The following is a 23,519-nucleotide window of genomic DNA, read 5'->3' on the forward strand; positions in this document are numbered from 1 at the left end:
GGTGTTTCTTCACGTTTATGGTACTTAATGTTTATTTTCGCGAATTGTGTATAAGTTGTCTTTTGATCGACGTTGAATTTATGTGCGAGTTTTCTTTGACTTACACCTTTTCGATTGTTGGTCAACCTGCGAAGTTTTGATTTTTTTCTCGAGTCCATGATGATGGGCGTCCATAATTTTTTATAAACACTTTCCAGTAAGGTGTCGATTGATATAATTATATGCTGTTTTGCGACAGGTTCCTTCTTTAATATAATGGTTAGCTTTTGGATTTTTTACAAAATAATTTTTGACATTATATTGAAGAACTGCTCTTTCTTTGCCGTTTAACATTTTTTATGTTTTTTTAATTTATTTTTATTAAAAATTAAAAGGACCAATTAAAAAGTTACATAAACAATAAAATTTTAAAACCACTAAAAAAAAAACAAAAAAAAAAAAACAAATAAAAAATATTTTACGAAAACAAAATAAAAGATTATATTGAAAAGTATAACAAAAAATCAATTTTTTAGTATGCGCTATCTAGTTTCGGTAAAGCAGCTTTAATAATCCCTTAAATGGGCTACAAATAGAGACTAAGCTCTTTAATTAATTTGATAAAGATTTGATAAATTTAATAGCTTTATTATAATTAAATTGGTTTTGAGTTTTATTTGAAAAAGATTTTTTTTTTTTAAGCTTTTAAATTTATGAAGTATAACCAAGCAAAACGTAATTGTTACTCTATTTAAAATATGGATTTTTTTAACATTAAGTTACATCTAAGATTCCACTTTTTAAGCTTAAAAAAAAACATTAATATTCTTTGTTTTTTATTAACTTATAACACAAAATAATAGTACCAATATTTTTTTATTAAAAAAAAGTTTTAACATGCGAAGATGCAATTAGTTCATTATTTGCACTTTACAATCAGCCGCTTAAGCTACCGGAAATTATGATGATCGTATATCCCAGTAGCTTTTTCCGCGAGAATCCTAAAACCTAATATAAGATTTAGGATTTATTTCAGTCAGACGTAAATATTTTTCAAAAAAAAATTTTTTTCATGATAAATTTTTGCTTGTGGCTGCATATTTTTAAAGGCTTAAACTTTTTTATTTAATTATTTTTTTTTTATCTATTATTATTAAAACTTTTATAAAAGTTTCTAAATTCATTTATCCATTATTTAGTTATTATTATTATTCAATAAAGAAAGAACTCTTTAAATTATAATTTTATTATAATTATTATATAATTGTTTTAATAAAACGAAATTTCCACATTTTTTAAATTTTTGTCATGAAGATCAAATCATTCTTTGACTGATTAGTAGACATTTTGAATCAGGTTTTATTTATGAAGTCATTTTTATCAGACAAGTTTTTCGCTAATAAACTCTATACCGTTCTGTCTTTCCTCAACATTCTCTGAGCAGAGCATGGACTCAGAGAAAGCGTACCATGCTCAACGTCGAACTATTGACATAACAAGTGCAACTACTTCACTTGATTGATGTTTTAAAAGGTTAAGCTGGTAAAGAATGTGTCTCGTTTCTTTAGTAAACATATGTGCAACTTAAATTTTAAACATTTAAATAACTTTGCATGTACTCTCCCACCACAAACTCAATTATTAATTTAAGGTTTTTTAAGTTCTCATCGTTTGAGACCCAAACTCTAATGCTCTGTTGGCAGTTGTCAACCATCCGAAATGAATAACCCAATTTCAAGTAAAGCCAAGTCTGCAGGTATGTTTCCACTTCTAGTGGCAGAGACTAGTTTAAACTGATCGGGGGATAAATTTTTGATTAACTCAACCTTTAATAAGAGGATTTCCAAAGTCATTTTTTTCAAAGGATGGGTTAATTTAAACCATTTAATAGTTTTCCAATACTGCCTCTCCATTTGTTGCTGCTTAGAGTCACTCCATTAGGAGTTGGTATCAGATCACGCAGACAAAGTTCATTTGTATGGAGTGAGCAAACCAGCCAGTTTAGCTTTTTTTAATTTTACTTCCAGTCAATGCATTCCTTTACTTAACCTGTGTTAACACTTGTAGAATCCCCTTCTATTGCTTTTATTGGTACCAATATATTTTAAAAATTCATATATATTCTTAGCAATTACTTTAGCGTGTTTTGTATATTTTTAAACTTTTTAAAATGTGAAATGGAAAAGATACCAACCACCTGGCTCTTGACATACTGTATAATGTTCTTTTTTGATTGTAGCAGAATATAGTTTAGTGGAACTTTCAAGAATTAAATGATCTTTTGCATTATCAATTCTGCCGTCAAAAAAAAAATGCGATCAATAATGCTAGTCCTGCATTGAGTGTCAAACTCTACGAAAAGAGGCTGCATATCTTTTCTGAGCTTGCTTGACTTTGTCGTGACCAATAACTAACTTGGTATTGTCTTCTTTAACTATTCCTGTATCCATACAAGCTGCCGTTGCAATTACAGCCGTTTCCCTTAAGCCAGTACCATGTCGTATTCTTGCGACAGCTATGTTAGAAAAAACTTTTATAGTTCCATTGTCCTTTTAAACTTTCCTGAACTTCATTTTGTCAACACATTTGATTGAGCTTTGTATCGCTGTTTGTTATGCAACATTCGTTACTTAGTACTTTCGTAATAAATGTTTTGCTAAATTCAAATTCAAACTTTTCTTCTGACTTCTTTTTATTTGTTCTTTAGACGCTTTTTTTTAACTATAGATAAAATAATTGAACTTTCATTAAAATATGTAAAATACCTAAAGTCCAAGTAGTTTTAATAATGTATTTTTTATCTGTTATGTCTTAACATAGGTAAAATACAAATGGTCGTATGTCAAATTTATTTGAATATAGTTACATTTTGTTAGTCGAAGCAGGAAGATATTTGTAACATAACTAAAATTAATATTATGAAGGAGTTTAATTAACTTTGATTTGTTAACTAATAATTAATTAAAAGCATAACTATTTTAAAAAATCTTACTTCAATCTTTTTTCTCCAATTTTATGTAGCTTTTTGTTTTCTTTTAAGTCTGCCAAATCGATTTGATGTGTACCGGTACTCCCTGTTTCAGCTAAAAACTCTTTTTTAGAAATCTTTTTTCTTTTTTCACGTGCAATTCTCTTTACAAGTAATAATTTGGCAATTACCATTTAGTATATCAAACAGTTTGTCAAGCTTAGTCTTAAATTTCTTTGGCCTTGAAGCTTCCTTTTACCCTAACAACTAGGTTAGCTGCATTCCAATCATCCACCAATCTCGCAGTAATTTTATATTACTGTTGTTCGATATGTGTTACAGGATATAGAAATAAAGCAATTGCATGGATTCATTTACCAATCAACTTTGAGTAAACATCGTTCATTAAGTATTTTATCAGATAAATTTTATTGTTTTTATTGTTTTTATTGTTTTTTCTCATTCGTTTTTATGGTTTCTTGCTATACCATATCAAAGAAGATCTTTTAGCGTTGGTAACTCCAATACAAGAAAATCTGTTCCATAATCTATATACTCAGAAAGCTTTGATCCGCTCTTTTTTCTAATTCTTGATGAAAAACTTATTTTAAATATAATAAGAAATAATTACATATTTATATTATATCTATAAAAACAACGAGTTCTATATAATTTAATAATTAAGTATGTTTAGTATTAAAAAACCAAAGAATTTCTTTGTAATTTAATTAGTTTTTCCTTAACATATTTTGAATGAGTTAATAATTTTATTAAAACTTTACTTAAATAATATGTTAAAATCTTTCCACAACAGGTATTTATAAGTCCCAGGATCTCGGGAATAAGTTAGTGTAATGCGGAAATCCCGGGATTAAAAATATAGCATGGGATTACTAAACCTACTTTTGCATAAATGTTTTTTTTCAATAACTTTTTTTTTGACATAAAAAAATAACATAAAAACTATTAGTTTGACAATTTATAAGTTGAAAACTTTTTATAATTTTGATATCACATATCACACATAGAATTCAAAATGAATGGGTGTTGCGTTTAAAAATGCGTGGACGCAAAGCAGCATCTGTGGTTTGGTTCAAAGCTAATTACGAAAAACTTGCCATAAACATGTAATTTTAAAACACACTTCCCGGACGCTTAACATATTTTTATTTTATTTTTTGGTTTTAGTTTTAAATAAGTTGTGCACAGTTTTCTTTATACCGGGTTTTTGTTAAAACTTAGAAAAAAATTAGGACACACCCTACTCCACAGCACCTTTCTGTATTATACAATTTTTTCTTTATTAACTTTTGGATCATAATTTTTTTCAGATCATCCGCAGGACATGACACAAATTTACGCAATAAATTTCTGCCGGTGTTTTGATGTTTTTAGAATTTTTAGCTTTTTCAAAAATCCTTAACTTTGTTATAGTGTATAATATCTTTACATATGTCGTGAATATTCTAACTATAAAATTTAAAAAGTGTTTTACTTTGTATTTGAAAAAAATTGAAAAAAGTAAAAAAAAAAAAAAAAAAGAAAACGAATAAAGAAACGTTTCTTTTTAGTAATTTATTCAAACGACTATAAAGAGATTATGGAAATAAATTGTTATGCGCAAAAACTTATGTGAAAACTTTGATTTTAACATTTTCACTGTTTACGTAGAGATAAAATATGAGGATTTTAGCCATTTATTGAATATTTTAATGCTGTAAACAAGGAGACTTTTTATTTTCGAATAAAAGAGACATTTTCGGAATGTAAATACTTAACACATTTGTTTCAACTGTTGATACTTTGCTTGAAAAAAGATTTAAAAAATATAAAAAGATTTAAAGATATAAAAAATAATAAATTATATAAGAAAAGCTTAAGTTTTATTTTTTAAAAATTGTGTTATATATAAGATGTGGGCGGTTATGCTCGGTGGTTGATTGTATTCGTCAATTTTCGTTTGATTTAGTGAGCATAGGTTTGCCACGGTTTGTAGATTTGGGGTCCTAATATCAATGAAATACCCTATGAAACTCCTTTTAAGGGGTGATAGTGCATGCCTATGGGAGCCCAAAATAAAGGGTTTTGAAATCCCTCATTAATATCCAAAGCATAATTTTGGTCAAAAAGTTTATAAGCTTTTGCATACTATAATGCGATCTATTTAAATGCTTAAAATGCTACAAGACATGCTTTGTTTAAACAATATATATAATATAAAGTGTAATGCATAAAAACAAAACTTTTTTATTTTAAAAGCTTTTATCCAAATATGCATCTTATTGCTGTTCCGATGTATCAAGATAAATTCTCAAGTTCGAACTTTGCCCCTCGGTTAAAAAATTACCGGCCAATAATTTTTTCGGGAAATGGCAGTAATTATTCAAAGAAGAAAGCAAAATGTAAACACAGTGAGCGCTTTTTAAATAAATTTAAAGATGCCTACATTTGCAAAAACTCATGAAGATTGCAGAAAATCTGTTTGTGTTATATGCATGAAAAAGGGTGATCAATCACTGAAAACTTTAAGTTGAAAATTCTTCAACTGATTCAAACAGACATAGATATCAGTGATGAAAGAGTGCCTTTGGCTACTTGTGTTTCATGCAGATCTCAAATCGGAAAACTTTGTGCTGGAAAAATCAATCATGTGCCTAAACTTTTTGACATCAAGTCAATTTCTATCAAACCTACAACCAGAGTTTCGTCAGTTTGTGATTCCTTTTATGCCAAATTGCCAAGATCAAAGGAAAGGAGAAGCATCCGTTTGACAAAGTCAAAGAATCCGAGGAAAAAATTCCAAAGCAATCTTCTCAGAGTTCTGAAAAGCGCTGCACAAAGTACTTGTCAATTATTTGCCGAGGACTTCTTCACAACTACACCATTGGAACTCGCCATGAAAGCCTGAAAAGAATGGCCACAGATAATCCCGTAGGTGCAGAGTAAGTGGCTGCAGCAGTCTTAGCATCCAAAAGCGCATCTCCAAATGGCACCATTAGAAAACTTTTGCCATTGAGGAGAGGTAATTACTTCTATTGTCTAGTTAGTTATCATAGTATTATTGTGCTAAATTAAAGGCACTTAAAATGTTGATTCACAAACATTTAATTTATGACCTGTAATAATTAATTATGAGAAAAAGAAACAAGAATGCTTTTATATTAATTAAAATGCGAATTGCAACTGCTTTTATTGAAAATTCATCTCTTAGTTAATTACTCTGCCTCAATTTCATTTCATCAACCTAATTTTACTTTAAATCATTCTCATTGCAAGAATAAATACTTTTTTTTCCTAATGGATGTTATTTTATTGTTTTTAAAGGTCCGTCATCGGCTCAGCAGCTATTCAAAGAACCACTCACAACAGAAAATATGGTTCAAATTCAGCAAAATACAGGACTTTCAAACAATGGCATGCAAAAACTACGTTCAGCACTAAATCAAATCAGCCCAATTAGATTGGTGGAGCCAAGTTTTTCTTTGAAGTTTGCTCTAGCCGGCCAGAAACTTAATGATCAGTTCATGGTCAGCAACATCAGATTGGCAGAGAATGGTCAAACTTGTCAAGTTGTGCACTGCCAGAGCCTCAGCAATCTCAGTGATGTTTTCAGAGCATCACGAAAACTATCAGAATCTTCCATTTTAAAACTCGGGGTTGATGGTGGTGGATCATTTCTGAAAGTGAGCTTCACTTATATTGTGTTGGAAGAAGATGAGACTCCTCCACACAGCTCAGTACAGAAAAACCAGCATCAACCAAAAAAACGAGTGTTAAGCAGAAGCTGATAGCACTGTCACAAAACACTCCTGAGAGTTTCCAGAATGTGAAGGCCATTTTCGACCTCATTCAAGTCAAAGAAAAATGCCAAACAGGTTCTTTGGTTGTCTCTTGTGACCTAAAGCTGGCCAACATTCTTTGTGGCATTCAGTCTCACAGTAGCAAACACCCTTGTTGTTGGTGTGATGCTGCATCTCCAGGTCTTGAAAATTGTGGACAAATTTGGACTTTTGGTCAGATCAGAAGACAGCATTCTGAATACATCCAGGTAGGAGGAGATTCAAGAAAGTCAAAGGAATTCAAAAATGTCATTCATGTACCTTTGATTGAATTTCAAGATGATAAGTTTGTCCTTGAGGCTATTCCACCAATGGAGCTCCACTTATTACTTGGAGTTGTGAACCACATCTTTAAATATCTTTGCGACCTGTGGCCAAGGGCCAAGGAATGGCCTCCATCATTTCATATCCCTATCCAGCCTTACCATGAGGGTCATTACAATGGGAACGATTGCATGAAGCTTCTAAGAGGTCTGGATAAGCTTCAACAGCTTTCAGAAAAAGAAGGTTTCAGTCCAGCTCTTGGCTTCATTCAAACACTCACACTATTCAAGACAGCGGTCACTTCGTGCTTTGGAAAAAGCCTGGACTCTGACTATGAATCCAAGATTGAACGGTTCAAACTTAGCTACACCAACCTTCCTATTTCTGTGACTCCCAAAGTGCATGCAGTGTTTTACCACGTGCCACAGATCATCGAGATGAAACAAATTGGACTCGGCCTTTTTAGTGAGCAGGCAACAGAAGGCATTGATGCTTGATGGTACAACCATCAAGCCTCAACATTGAGGCTTGATGGTTGTACCGGTTGGAATTGTTGAGGCTGATTCAGGGTTTGCTCTAGCTGGAACGGGGGTTGAAATTTCATCAACAATATATGTTGTGATTTTTGATCTTGAGTCATTACCAATAGCCTCTGCAATCTTCTTGATGTTGAGAAAGATTGATCTTTGGTGAGCAGCTGATTCTTGTGTGTTTATTGGCTTAACGCATTTAAGGCGTCAAGGAATGACGAAACGAAATGGCGAGTCGAGCAGATTTAACTTTGCGAGTTCATCATTTCAATCTTTCTTTTTGCAATTCTGTTTGTTGAATTCGTGTTGTTCTGCCTCCGTTCGGTCTTTTCTTACAAACACATCTTTGTACTCAGGTGTGATCCCAGTAAACACACTAACGTCTATTAAACGTTAAATTAACGTGTGGACAAAACGTTCAGATTTGGTCGACTATCCCTTTAGAATGAAATCCAGATTAACGTTCAGAACAAACGTTCATAAAACGTTTATACTCAAACGTATTTTAAACGTCTATTACAGGATTATTATACATAAATAAAGCGTTTATATCTTGTCTAATTTACGTTTAAATTTAGTCTAATTAACGTATATAAAGCGTTTATATTTAGTCTAAGTAAACGTTTATTAAACTTTTAGAACTTGTCTAATAGTTTTTTTTATTTTGTTGTGCCATGTATTATAAGACGAAGTTATATTCACATAATTACACTGTTTATAACTTAGCTAATAGACATTGCATTGCAATGTTACAGGTTTTCAGAAGTAGAGGGGGATTTATCCGCCAACACATTTGCCTCCTGTTTGGTTGATTATTTGAAGGAACATTGTTTATCTCCTTGCCGCCCCATTATAGTATACACAGATGGTTGCACAAATCAAAATCATAACCAATTTGTATCAAATGCCCTTTTTCACTTTGCCGTCCAAAATATAACAATGTAACTCAGAAATACCTAGTAAAAGAGCATACGCAAATGAAGGGAGATTCAGTACATGCGAGGATTGAAAAACAAATTAAGGGAAAGGCTGTGTACCTACCATTTGAGTATGTAAAATATACCAAGGAGGCCCGGCAAACTCTCTTCCCTTATGATGCTGCATACTTGAAATATGACTTTATCAAGTATTCCTCTAATTTAAGCTATTACGACTCAGTTCGTCCAAGAAAAAAGAAGGGTGACCCATGTGTTGTTGATGTTCGTTGTTTCCAGTACCTACCCACAGGAACAATTCAATACAAATTATCTTTTGATGGAAGTTTTGCCTTGAAGACCAATCAAAGTTAAAAAAGATGAGTAAAAAAAATTGCCCATATTTCAAAGTAAAAACTTATTTTAATCAAATCAACATTTTAAATAAAAAGAATTTAATAATTTGACGTTTTTTCATTTTTTTTATTTCTGTGGTTTTTTTGAAAAACATCACGTTTTTTGGCTAAAAAGTTGTGCTTTTTTAGATACGTGGTGTTGGAGTTTAGCCATCGATATATTTATGGAAAACAAATAAAAAGTTACGCTATTATAACTTTTATAAAAACTCAATTTTTTTAAGCTAAGTTTTGATTTTTTAAACATAATGATTAAATCACGACATAAAACATAAGCTGTAACATAAGAGTTTCTTTACATAAAAATGCTTTCAGTCTACAAGTAAATATTTTGAGTAAGATAAAATAAATATTTCCAAACAATTACTAGATAACTGTTATACTAGGTAACTTTTATTATATTGTGTATACCAATATGACTAAACTAGCCATATTGGTACACTTAGCCACATATATGTACACATCACAAACTCAATATAAATTACAAAATAAAAAATTTAGTGGTATCCATTAAAATAAAAACATTTAAAATTTTATCCACTTCTTAATTTTTCATTAACATACAATGACAGATCACTGCCACCTTTTGACAACGGTAAATTGTCATTAATTACGGTAATATAATACGGTATATATTACGGTAATACCGGTAATAACGGTAATATATATATATGTACGGTATGTACGGTATGTACGGTAATATATATGTACGGTAATATATATATATGTACAATATAATAACGGTAATAACGGTAATATATATAAATACGGTATTAACGGTAATATATTGCGGTAATAACGGTAAATTGTCATTAACTACTCGTTGTAAAAAATGTTAAACATGTCTGGCGCATATTCAATATCGATAACGAAGTATAGTTTCAGTAAACGGTCTACTGCACTCGACATGCCATTTCTAATAGAAATAACATTGTCTTCTATAAAAATAAAAGACTGAATCAAGTTGCCTCGAGCCCCTAGTGTAATAACAAAAGGATGCATGAAAGAAGTATGTCTATTTGCATTATTTGCATTAATTGCATTAATTATAGTCTCCATAGCTGTAGTGAAAAACAAAAATAATTAAAATACAATATAGAAGCAAAATTAATATTGATCTAGTTTATAGCACATACCATATAGCTAGAAATATTAAACTTAAGAACAAAAAACTTACAGGAAAGGTTTGAATTAAGTGAGCTGCAACTTCAGCTGTAGACGGTCGATTCTTATTTTTAGGCGGCACTTGAAGAAAGTACGGAAGCAAGTGAAATGCAATTTCCATATTTCGATCTTTGATTTTTAAAAACATTTAAAAATTCAAAGATATTTCAGAATAAAAAAAAAACTTTTAAATAGTTAGTGAAAGTTATAAAATATAAAAAAAGTAATTAAAGAAGACGATTTGGCATACCATTTGAAGATATTAGTTGGCTGTCAAGCTCTAAAAGTGGTTGCTTTGCTATTGGATTCGTCTTTCTACGAGCCCAAGTAATAACATGAGGAGCCATATCCTCCCATTGCATAAGCAAATCTTGAGCATTTTCAAATGTTGCTGTAAACTCTCCCTGAAACTAATTTAATGATAATTAAGTGTCCTTAAATGTTTCTCAAACAAAAAATCAATTTTACTCTAGTAATACTCCAATAGCAGCAATCCAAAACATTAGGATATACATTACAAATGTAAAAACAAAACTACTTACATCAAATCCTAAATCTTTAAATGGACGAAATTTCCGAATAAACTCATGAAAAGGTGGTTTTAATGACATAATCCAGTTTCTTTGCGATACTCTAGTTTTTTCAAGAATAAATTGTTTTCAATCATACTGAATGTCATCAAATGACAATTCACTTATAATGTTTCATTCTTCATTTGAAAAAGGAACTAAAAAAAAAAAAATAGTTAAGCATTATTTGTTGTATATATTAGCATGACTTACAGTTTTATTAGGCATGAGGTGTTGGTTTCTCTTTTTTGCCATTCACTTCAACTTCCTTATAAGCGCAATAGTAATTTTCCTAAATATTCCAATAAGGATAATGCAGTTTAAACAGCAAAAAAACTAATTACATTTAGATAACAAAGTTAAATAACTTACATATCGTTGAGGTCCGCCAGAGTGCAGTTTAGGAAAAGCGTTATTGATTGACATAGCAAGATTTATTTTTGTTGCTCTTGATGGATACCTTAAGTAAATGCATAATAAAATAATAATAATAACCATAATATCTAAAAAATGTTTTAGATTTAAGTTAAACAGATAGATTTTCAACCTGGTTACTTACCATGATTCACCAACTTAACATTTATTTATTCTGTTTATTTTTGTATATAATCTTATTACAAAAAAGTGTTTGAAAAAACTTACTATGTATAAAATATTCAGAAATAAAAGGATATTCAGAACAAACTGTAAATTTACATGTAATGACTTACAAGTTTCCAACTTTATTGATCATAATGTTAACAAGCATATGTGACATTTCAAATCTGTACTTTAGTAACATTCCAGTTGTGTCATATTCATTAATGACAAGTTTACCTGTCTGATGCTCATCAAGCAATTTACGAACATTCTAAAAAAGAAAAACTTTTTGAAAATATTTTCAGAAACTAAAATTCGTCCTTATAGTTTTAAAAAACAGTTAAAAATTAAATAAAAAAATTACAAATTTGATATTGTCTATTCGAAGTAGTGGACACAAAATATGAAAAACATCACTAGCACGTGAGTATGTTGAATCTGAAAAGGGATTGGAATTTGATATATAACTAGTCTGATTAAGTGAAACATGATTATTTGCAATAGTGAAATCAGTTTGTGAATAATCTGTCTGCACATAATCTGTGGATTGTTCCTAAAACATAACAAATAATTCAAGTTATTTAAACTTACATATTGCTATACTTTCAAAATTACTAAAAATAGCTCTCTCTCTCTCTTATATATTATATATATATATATATATATATATATATATATATATATATATATATATATATATATATATATATATATATATATATATATATACATATATATATAATATATATATATATATATGTATATATATATATATATATATATGTATATATATATATATATATATATATATATATATATATATATATATATATATATATATATATATATATATATATATATATATATATATATGTATATATATATACAGCCCTAAGAATTAAGGTTGGCATGCCGACATAACTCCCAAACCAAAAGTCTTCCAAGGCAGCAATTATTTATCAACCTAGTTCCTGTCTTTTATGGTGAAACCTTTGTAAAAATATTTTTTTGCCTATTTAAAACAGTTTAAGGTCTGGATTTTATTTCCGACTAATCTTATTTTTCTAATCTGAGGGCTGTATATATGTAGGTATGTAACTATATCTATAATAAACAGATTGCTTTTGCCATAGAACTTATTAGAAAATGTTAAACTACGTATAATAAATATTTACATTATCACCAGATATTTTATGGGGTAGGTATAAAAAGTTATATTGATATAGTTGATGATTCAAAATAATGTGCATGAACTGGCAATTTATTTTCAAACAACGCACTGCATTAAGAGGTTTGTAATCTATTATGTCACATGTTCTTATACATAGTTTTTAGTTATCTAGTAAACAACAGTAAGATAAAGATAGATTGCAATATTTGTGGACAACCCACTTTGTTGTGAAAAAATACACAACTTCACTATGAACAAAAATCTGGTCAATGTGAGCAAAACTTGGTTCACCATAACTATTAAAATCATAAAGAATTGCTTCACATTATCTGTATTTCTGGCCCAATTTCTTCACCAATAAATGGAATAATAAGATTTTTGCTCTCAAATTCTGAAACTAAAAACAATTTAAATTTGGAGATAAAATTATGTCACACAATTGTTTTAAGATTTGGTAAAGTTTCCACTTTTGTGTATCAACTTTATCAATAGCATCAGACAAAATAATTGTCAAATACAAAAACAGTGTAAGCATCTGAGCAGAGCATTGAACTAGTAAAGAGTCAGTACTTTTCATGTGTGACTCTTTAAAAGTACTAGGTTTTGAGCTGCAGATAATACCATAATCCATAAATTTGATGCGCCTATTCAGTTCTGTAATGGACATACATTTGACATCATATAAAACATTTTTTTTTTTTTTTGTTATATTCCGAGAAGGCCGAAAAGACCACTACAGATGAGGAGGCTACTTAATAGTGGTTATTACCCTCTCTCAACTCTATAACTCCGAAACACGAGCCTTGATGAACAAGGTTACTGCGCAGAGTAGCAAGTTAAGCGCAGTAAAACCAGGGACGTGGTGGGGATCGAACTCGGAACCTCTCGCTTATGAAGCGAGCGCTTTACCACTACACCACTACCGCATTATACCATATAACACTTGATAAAGAATCATTTGAAGCAGAATGATAATAAGCCAATTCAGTTAAACAACTAAATCGTTTAATTCCACAATTCTTATTAGAAATTTCCCCACTTTGCATTTGGTGAACTTGAGAGTTGTATAAAATATCGGTTCTTAGAGCGCGTTTGTCTTCTTTAAAAACATCCTGGATGTCAACTTTTGATATCATACACATGTCACTTGGAAATGAAACAGTACTGAAATTTTCCATATAACCTAGTATAGAGTGCAGACCTAAATTGTCTTCAACAATTTGGGTTAGCAAACATCTAAAGTTAGTTTTTTTGCCTTCCATAAAAATATCAAATCCTTTGTCATGAAGTTTTTGCAATTCATTTACAATCACTTTTATCACTGGTTCTGCTGAATATTTCTTTATGTCTAATGCATGAGTTAATGCTAACATATGAATATTGTTTAAGGATGAGTTTTCTGCGTGAGGAAAGTTCTTTATCACAAAATAAATAGCACCAAGTTTATGAATGCCTGTTTTTGATCCAAGAGGATATGTGGTCTCTACTTCATTGAAGTATATTTGAACAAATAAAGGGAAACTTTTTAGGAAATTTAAATTTAGCATATGCCATTAACTTTTAACCATTTTATAATAAAATCAATCTTCAACATATTCAAAATTAGATACTTGCTCCACTTTTAACAAACTCATGGCTTTGGCTGTAGCAACACAAGTTTTATTGTGCTTTCAAAAGGTATGTAATAAAACAAATCTTTTACTTTGACTTGTATTTGCTTTTTAGTCTTTCTGTCACGTTTTGTATCCCATCGTTCACCCATTGAATGTGGTACTGGTTCATAAAGGCCTTTATTTTTCAAATATGATAATTAACATAAAGGCCCTTATTTTTCAAATATGATAATATTCGATGTTGTGAATCAATTTCACTAAAAGGTGTTTTCCATCTGTTAAACACTTCTGCTAAGTTGTCTATTACATGCTTCTCACACCTACATGTTACTAGGTAAAACAGTTTCAGTACTTTACAATACTGAAACTGTTTTACCTAGTAAATAACAAAGTATAACTTCAATTAGGTTTTGTGAACAGTTCTTAACAAACTCTGAAGTACTTAAAGAAATAGAACTTGAAGACAATAAAGTCATAATAAATTTTAATGCTGTTTGTGATATGCCGTGCTCATCAACAATAGGTGGGGCAACACCTTTAACTTTTTTCTCACATCCTATGTCTATTTTAATTTTACTTTTACCTTCAGAATTATGTGTTACTGCATTTTCACAACTTATGTTAAATGTTCGATCAATATTAACTACAAAACCGCTATGATCTTTATTTACATGTTTTCTTAGCATATTATATGTAGTAAACAATTGTATACAACCACCGATTTTACACCAAAGTTGACAAAGCTCAGATAAAAGATGACACCGTTACAAAATTTAGAAAAAACTTCAACCCGCTTTTCCTGAAAAAACCCTTTGGAGGGATGAAAGTACACATATTCTTGATACCAAAAGTGTAAAAACTAAAATCAACGAATTACGTTCAAGAAAAAAAATTGCAATTGAAAATTTATTCTAAAAGCACATGACACAGAAATGACAGCACACATTTTATTTTGCACTTTTACAGCACATTTAATATGCAAAACTCTATAAAAATAAAGAAGTAATGCTAAATCTTCTGATTTGAATAATAACTTATTCTGAAAATATATTGAAGTAAATGAATTCTGGTCTTACATGGTTTTTTTACATGTGTTTGCTATTGTAGTCCACAATGCGTCTCTTTTGTATCTTTTCTAGTGTTCAGCAAATGAGTGGTGAAACGCTTCTGTTGACTGCTCACTGTAAGGTCCAAGTGCAGTGTGCTTCATTTCAATGAATTCTTTGATGTGAAAGAAGACTGCATATACCTTGGGCGTCACTGAAACATTTGAAAAGCCAGATATGAGGATCGAAATGCATCAATTTTAATTGCATAGTGTGGATCAAGCTCTTGTTCAAAGCAGGCAGTCACAACTGCTCCAAATTTTCGAAGGGCATCAATGATACCAATAGCTTGGAATGCACAGTCAGTTTTTGAAGGAGATCAACATTCGTCAAAAGCTTGTGGTATTCATTGCCAGCAAATTGACATCCATGATGGGGTTGTGGTTGAATGTTTAGGTGTCTTGGCCAATCATCAGCTTTGGACCAAATGTCTGTTAAGGCCTTAAACAAGTGATTGACAACCCCAAATATCAGGTGTACTCTATGGAAGGTATGAGATCAAAAACAAGCTTTTGGTCAGGTCAAAGATCAGTCAAAGACATATGAATAACATTCTTGTAAAACTTTGCCTTTTTCAAGTCCAATCCTGCAGAATCAAAGTCTCTAAAGCTCTTTCTGATAGAGCCAAAAGTCCAAGGCTGCCCAGGAAATGAAAGATGTTGACAATCAGCAGCATACCATGTGCAGGGGTGAGTGCTGGAGTGTTTGTAAACCACAGACAATGTTTGCAACCTTTAAGTCACAAGAAATGAAGAAGTTTGTAGAGTTGGCTTGAATCAATGAAAGCAATTGTCTAATATTTTAATGTTTCTGACATGTCTTCTGTAACTGCAACCAAAAGCTGTCGTTTAACTCCACAATCTTTAGCATGTGGTGCAGTGAGCAATCGCTTGCTTGGGGGAGAGTGACTGATACCACTTGTGTCAATTATTCTCAGACTGACTTTCAGGAATCCACCATCTATTCCAAGCTTGACAATGTTATCAGAGCATGATTATTGAGACTGTTGAACTTCATTCAAAAGCTTTTTTAGGTCATTGCAATGAACAATAGTTTTTGACTTTTTTGTGTTTGAAACTTTTTCAGTTGACACATCAATGTCAGTTTGTGTGAAATGATCTGATATATGTCTTCCAAAGGCATCAAACTTTGCATGAATATTGATTTCAATAACTTTTGTTCTGCTGACTTGATTGATTGTTGATGCAAGTTTTTTTAACATTAGAGTTTGACAAATTAGTATTCACCTGAGCAGTGACAAGGTCTTTCACTGTCATTGTCAAAAAGTTTGGCACTGGAAGATCCTAAAATACAGAACAATTAGTTGAATAGTGTAACAAAGCTTAATAATATCAAAATTTCACTAAACCGATTTGACATTAAATTTTATATGATGTGGGGTTCTATTATTTTTATAGTAAATTTTATATCTTATAAAATTAAAATGATATTAACAATTTACCTTTTGTGATTGGGAGAGTTCTTCCATTTTGTTATGCAACTCTGATTGTTCCATGTGGAGATGTATCTTTTGAAGAAATCACTTAAGATGTAATCTGTTCTGCCAATGTTTGGTCTTTTATCACAAGGGTTTGCATATTTTTTCTAAATGTTGCCTGATTGCACTCATAGGTAAGGCCTCCACCAACAAGAGCAAGATACTCTGAGCATCTTCTGTGAGTTTTTGCTGCTGATGATGGCATCGGATCAGTACTGAGTAGATGTTTTTCATTCAATTTTAGCTTTCCAACTTTGCAAATAAGACAGTTATAGTTTTGTTCTCATGTCTCTGGTCTGACTTGAATACTCTTGTAGTTGAAGATAGGTGGCAAGAGGACAGGCTGGCCAGAATCCTTTTTCCTCAGTTTCACTCTGCAATTCTCACATATTCACTTTGGGACTTAAGTATCAAAAAAATCAATTGGTTTATTAAGTAGAGAATGAAGTTTTTCAATGATGAATGTTGTCACTTGACTATCACACTTTTGAAAGCAAAAGAAGCAGACAACTTTCCTGTTGTCTTCATGTGGTCTTGCAGAATTTGCCATTTTTAAAAATGTAAGTCTTTTTAAAATTCACCAAATTAAGTTTTTAAGCACTCTAATTTAAAGTAGCACTTTCCTAGGATTTTAGTTTGAGCACATTATATGGTTGTGCTGTTAGTATTTGAGTCAAATATGCTTATGGTTTTAGATAGATATAATAAGTGAATTCTTTTACATAATTTTCAACAGAAAAACATTCAAACTGGCTTTCCTAATATACTGTAAAACTATTGCCTATTTTGTGACAATCAATTTGATACAATGCTTTGCAATTTAATTAGGTGCTGTAATTAATTTGAAAGTCATCTTTTAGTTTTAATAATACTGAAAAAATGCAAAAATATTGTTCACTGTCATTTCAGTAAGTTGTGCTAATAGAGTAAATTTCAATCGCAATTTTTTTTCTCGGGCGTAATTTGTTGATTTTGGTTTTTACATTTTTGGAATTAGGAATGTGTGTACTTTCATCCCTGCTAAGGATTTTTTCGGGAAAAGCGGGTTGAATTTTTTTTCTAAATTTTGTAACGGTAATGAACATTTTTCAAGTGATTTATGTAGCAAGTAACATTTGAAAAATCTTTGGGGCAAAGGTAACAACACATTGAAATCCTTAAAAAAAAGTAAATAATAATATTAATTTTTGTGCTGCAATGAGAGACTGAAGCTTTATTGCTTCACCCATTTTAATTCCAATACAATGAAATAAAACAGAGTTCATTTGCAAATATGCATCTCCGTCAATATTTTCACCTTTAAATATTAAGTTTACGAAAGATAACATTTTCAAAGTTATTTTAATTAGTTAAATTTATGTAGTATATACTTACTCGACAATTTAGCTGTTGTTTCCACAGAAATTCCTTTTGAAATCAAATGATTAATTAACTCTTGAGTGTTCAAATTTTTTAACATTATCGACCGGTGTATACGAATACTATACCGGACCACACCGGACTAACACCGGAACATAAAAAAACAATTTTAGTAGAGCGAAACATAAGTAGGTTTTATTTATGACATATATGCAATAAGGAATTATATAATTAAAAAAAAAAACTTTAATTAAAAATGGCGCTGTGGAGTATTCATGCTTTGACTTACTAAAATAGGGAAAGGTGCAGTAGAGTGTGCATACATCGACTGACTAACATAGGGGGCAGGCGCATTGGAGTGTACATGCAAATGCAAAGGGTTTTTGGTTAGGGAAGGCAGTTCAAAAGGATAACTTATAACTCTCGTAAAAAAGCCTACCACTCTGCTTAAATCCAAACAGATATTTAAGAAAATTAACTCTTTTTTCAAAAAACCAAAAACATTGATGGTATTGTGTTTGCATTTCAGTAGTCCACCAGCTAATTGCCTTGTGGACTACTTGACAAGAATTACATAGAAATATTTACGACGTTTTTTCTGTGCTTTTAAAGTCGAGAAACGGAGCGCATCAAGAATAAGCGAGTTTAGAAAAGTAACACGGTGCATAGGAACATACTCTAAGACCTTGCAACACATCCCCAGAGATTTTATTTTTGATTATCATTAGAAAACATTTCCTCATTCAAAAAATGTAAACGACAACTTTTTTTAGTGGGGAGAAAACACACATTTTAGGGCAGTGCCCAGGAATTTTGTTGTTCAAGATAGGTAGCTAATAAGCATGGGGCATACTCAAATTTTTAGTATGTTGATACTGGTAGCAAATGAGGATGACTTGCAAAAAATTAAGATAATTGAAGCTAAACCAACCCCGCCCCGATCCCTAACTGCCCCCTTCCTAGAACTACGTCTCCTTTAATCGTAAATTTTTTTTTTGTTCTATCATAAAGTAGATCAAAATTCATCGACCGATTTCAAATTTCATCAAAAAATCTCTTTTCGTTTAAGATTTATAACAATGCAAAGCCTAAAATTACCCCCTGAAATAACCTTAAATGGTCTCAACTTTTAAATAAAAATTTTTTTTTTGATGTAATTTGAAATCTGTCGATGAACTTTGATCTAGTTTAATATAAAACAAGCAAAAAGTTGGAAAGTGTTTTTTGGAACCATACCCTAGGGGGAATTTGGGGAATCTTCTCGAACACCACAAAATCATGCCCATGCCCCATATTTAGATTTTCAGAAATATTTGTTATAGATTTATCAATTTTATTTTTTAAAGTTTTTAAAAATTTTTGTTTAACATTAAAATTTACAGACGGATAAGTAATTTTTATTACTTTCTATTTACATTTTTATTGAAATAAAAACAAAGCAAAGCAACCTTTAATTATTAACAATTAGTAAAGGTTAGCAGTTGCTAATTGTTAACAGTTGCATAATAACTCTTTGCACGCGTTGATATACGAACTGAAAGCATGTTTTTAGCCATTATATTGACATGTGTTTATAGGCATTAAATTGACATATGATTGATATAACCGATATATCATGCCAATATTATCAATCCATATCAGAAGTTTTTATTTGAAGCATTTATTTAAAATGCCTAAACATGCAAAAGAACATAGTGATTTTGTAAAAAAATTTTGCATTTGCTGCTTCAGGAAAGGCACGGATTTAAGACCAATAAATAACCCTGAAACAACTTATTTAAATCTAAATAAAAAGAAAAATGACTACTCAAACCTTATCAAAACTATATTCTGGAAAGATGATTCAGCGGATAATCCTGACCTTTCTACCATGCTTTGCTCAAAATGTAGAAAAAAGCTTGCAGGGACTGATCCTTACTTCATTATGCGGCCGTGTTATGAAGGTAATTATAACTATATTGATGTTTAATATACTTCATTTAAAATTTAGTTTCGCTATTTTAGTTATTATAGTTGTCATACAAGTGCTATAAAATTTAGACCTGAATACCAGAGTTATTAGAGGGAAAAAATGTGAATGTTTTATTTGTGAAAATGGGCGCAAATCAAAAATGGAAAAAATATTGGCCCCAATGGTTGATTGTGTTTTGGTAAAGCTTGTTTATCAAGGCGCTGAAGATGTTTCAAATAAACCTGCAGAAAGACTAGTTTGTCAACATTGTTATGCCCAAGTGGGACAGGGAATTCCACATCCCTGTACAAAATTAGAAAGACAAAAGAATTTGCCATTGTAAAATCAACATCCCCAACAACGCAAGGAAAAGTTCTGTCCAGCTCTATCAAAGATTTCAGCACAAATGACTCAGAGAACACCTTAGTTTTGAAAACCTTCGGTCTAAGCAACTCACTGTCTCTTTCGGAAAGACTGAGGTTTAGAAACCTTTCTTTTCTTTAGATAAATTGAACAAACTTCAATTAAAACTACATTCCAGGTAAATTTTTGTTGCTTAAAAATACTTTTAAGAATAAATTTGTTATGAGTTTAAAGCCAATTTTTGTAATAACTTTATTATGATTTATAAGTAATCGCAACATGATTGAAGTTGCACGATTTCTGAGAAGTGAGGCAGGACGAAAAAGTGTGGAATCCAGTTTCAATATTAAACTGATTGAGAACAACGAAATAATTGGAAATTTATTCAATTGTGATAAACTCCCATTGCTATTAAAATTAAAAGAAAGCGAAGAGGTAAGTAAACTCCAAAAAAATTATTTTATAGCTAGATTGCAATTTTATTATTCATTTTGATTTTTTATGAATGTATAGTTGGTAGAAAAAGATACTCCTATTGTGTATTGCAATGACATTGAAGAACTCGTAGCAATGGTACTTCATCACAGAAGTCAAGAAACAAATGATGTTGATATCAAATTAGGTGTGGATGGAGGGCAGGAATTCCTAAAAGTTACACTGTCAATAACCCTAAAACCAGAGTTAAAAAATAATAAAATTCCAGAGAAACTGAGCAAGAGTGACGGATATGCGTGCAAAGATTTTAAAGATTCAAGCGTCCACAAAACTATTATATTGGCCATTTTGCCTTCATTGAACGAAAAATACCATAACTTGCGGTTAATATTGGATAAGCTAAACATTTCATCCTTAGATTACACAGTATCTGAAGATCTAAAGATTTTGATTCAAATGGTTGGAAAACAAACTGCAACATCAAAACACCCTTGTCCGTATTGCATGACGTCATTTCCTGACTTTCAAAAAGCTGATCATTATACTCTAGAGTCTTTGTGTACATTGTACGACCAATGGATGGCTGATGGTGCAAATTTAAAAAAAGCTAAAAAGTACACTAATGTTGTTAACTCCCCTTTATTAACAGGCAACAAAAACAAAAAAATACTAGAACTTATAAATATTCCTGGACTACATATACTGCTAGGTGTTGTAGACAAAATTTTAAAAGAGCAAAAAATTTATTTGTAAACAAGGAGTGTGGGTTACAGTTTGTTAATCAATATCTGTCTAAAATAAACATCTGCAGAGTGTCCTACCAAGGGCAGCATCGTTTGGAAGGCAATGCTTGTCATAATTTGCTTAAAAACATTGACAGCTTTGAACTGTTTTTTCAAGAGTTTAGTCTTGGAGTTTCCGCTGCCAAATATATTAAGGTACTTAGAGATTTTGAAAAAATAGTCCATGGTTGTTTTGGAAAATCATTAAGCTCCACGTATGTTAAAGATCTAGAGGAGTTCTCTACGAGCTATAGAAATCTAAGGGCTACAATTTCTTTGAAGGTACACATAATTGAGCAACATGTTATTGAATTTATCAACATGAAAGGTGGAGTCTTTGGTATGATAAATAACTTTTAAATTTGATTAAAAGTAATTTATAATCTTAGTAATTAAATACTCTATTTCAACAGTTGAATCGTAAAATTTGCATAATTTACGACGAATATTTATTAAATAAACTTGCATTTCTTTTGTACTTCTACTGTTCTATAGGCTTAGGTTACTGAACTGAACAAGCTCTTGAATCCATTCATCAGGATTTCAATCAGTTTTGGCGAATGAGAAAAGTTGAAGAGCACAATCCAAACTATATAGAGGCGCTGAAAAACGCGGTTGTTGCTTACAACTACAAGCACTTTTAAAGTAGCTTTCTATTTGCAGGAATGTAGTTTGTAAAAAGTAAAGTGTTAAATCTCCTATGAACAAACGTTTAGTATGACTTTGAAATGTAAAATATCAATCATAATGTAACCATAAAAATCAGAGTTTTTTTTTTACTGTAATAAATAATTGTAGCAAACCCTTCTCGACCCCTTATAGCCTTCCCCAGGCTATGGTTCCAAAAAACACTTTTCAACTTTTTGCTTGTTTTATATTAAACTAGATCAAAGTTCATCGACAGATTTCAAATTACATCAAAAAAAAATTTTTCGTTTAAAAGTTGAGACCATTTAAGGTTAATTCAGGGGGTAATTTTAGGCTTTGCATTGTTATAAATCTTAAACGAAAAGAGATTTTTTGATGAAATTTGAAATCGGTCGATGAATTTTGATCTACTTTATGATAGAACAAAAAAAAAATTTACGATTAAAGGAGACGTAGTTCTAGGAAGGGGGCAGTTAGGGATTGGGGCGGGGTTGGTTTAACTTCAATTACCTTAATTTTTTGCAAGTCATCCTCATTTGCTACCAGTATCAACATACTAAAAATTTGAGTATGCCCCATGCTTATTAGCTACCTATCTTGAACAACAAAATTCCTGGGCACTGCCCTAAAATGTGTGTTTTCTCCCCACTAAAAAAAGTTGTCGTTTACATTTTTTGAATGAGGAAATGTTTTCTAATGATAATCAAAAATAAAATCTCTGGGGATGTGTTGCGAGGTCTTAGAGTATGTTCCTATGCACCGTTGTAAGAAAAAAGTAAAAAGAAAAGACGAAAATTTAAAATAAAAAAATAAAAAGTTTGGGTCTTTCAAAAAGTGTAAGGTTTTTTTGATTTAATTCAAAAATTGGTTTAATTTATTTTTTAGTTTTTTGTTTTTGTTTATATCTCTTATTTCTTTAGTTTCATTTAAATAAGAGTTTAATTGGGTGTTTTCTTTAGCAATATTGTGTTCGATCTGAAGTACTTTTTTAATTTTAGATATATATGCTCTAAGAAGGCTTATTCTCGCGCTCATACTTCTCTCATGATAAGCTCTCATTCGTATAGAATAAATATAATACAAAAGCTCGTCAAGCAATAAATTACAAATATAAAATTTTGAGATTTTGAATAAATTACAAATTTAAAAGTCTTTTTAAAAGGTTTACTGCTAGAATAAATCTTATTTAGCAAAGATATTGTTTATTTAATTAAAGGTTGTACTTTTTCGCAGCTGTATATCATGTGAGATAGAGTTACTGGGGACATACACTGGGGACAAAGGTCATCAGGTGCATGACCTTTGCGTTGATGATGGATTTTGTGGGTAGCGATCGAGTTTGTGGGTAGCGCAAAATGAATTGCTTTATAT

General features: G+C 30.8%; 1 protein-coding gene across 2 annotated transcripts; it reads left to right on the forward strand.

Annotated features, from left to right (window-relative positions):
• Positions 1-12,155: 12,155 nt before the first annotated feature.
• LOC136083941 (uncharacterized) lies at positions 12,156-22,534 on the forward strand. Of its 2 annotated transcripts, XR_010640222.1 has the most exons (4): positions 12,156-20,461; positions 20,553-20,718; positions 20,797-21,840; positions 21,996-22,534. XR_010640222.1 is itself a non-coding variant. In XM_065803898.1 (3 exons), exons 2-3 carry the CDS (start codon positions 20,563-20,565, stop codon positions 21,469-21,471), a joined length of 831 nt encoding a protein of 276 aa, XP_065659970.1. In that variant the 5' UTR covers positions 12,156-20,461; positions 20,553-20,562; the 3' UTR covers positions 21,472-22,534. The 2 variants fall into 2 exon arrangements, 1 of the variants encoding a protein (XP_065659970.1); XM_065803898.1 differs by having other exon boundaries at positions 20,797-22,534.
• The last annotated feature ends 985 nt before the right edge of the window (positions 22,535-23,519 follow it).

The sequence above is a fragment of the Hydra vulgaris genome, chromosome 08, assembly GCF_038396675.1.
Source record: "Hydra vulgaris chromosome 08, alternate assembly HydraT2T_AEP".
NCBI classification, from domain to species: Eukaryota; Metazoa; Cnidaria; class Hydrozoa; order Anthoathecata; family Hydridae; genus Hydra; species Hydra vulgaris.

Excerpts from the sequence above, each read along its gene's own strand:
- LOC136083941 (XM_065803898.1), top strand. The coding sequence starts at position 20,563 with ATGATTGAAGTTGCACGATTTCTGAGAAGTGAGGCAGGACGAAAAAGT. Across the intron at positions 20,719-20,796 it reads AATTAAAAGAAAGCGAAGAG|TTGGTAGAAAAAGATACTCC; the intron begins GTAAGTAAACTC and ends ATGAATGTATAG.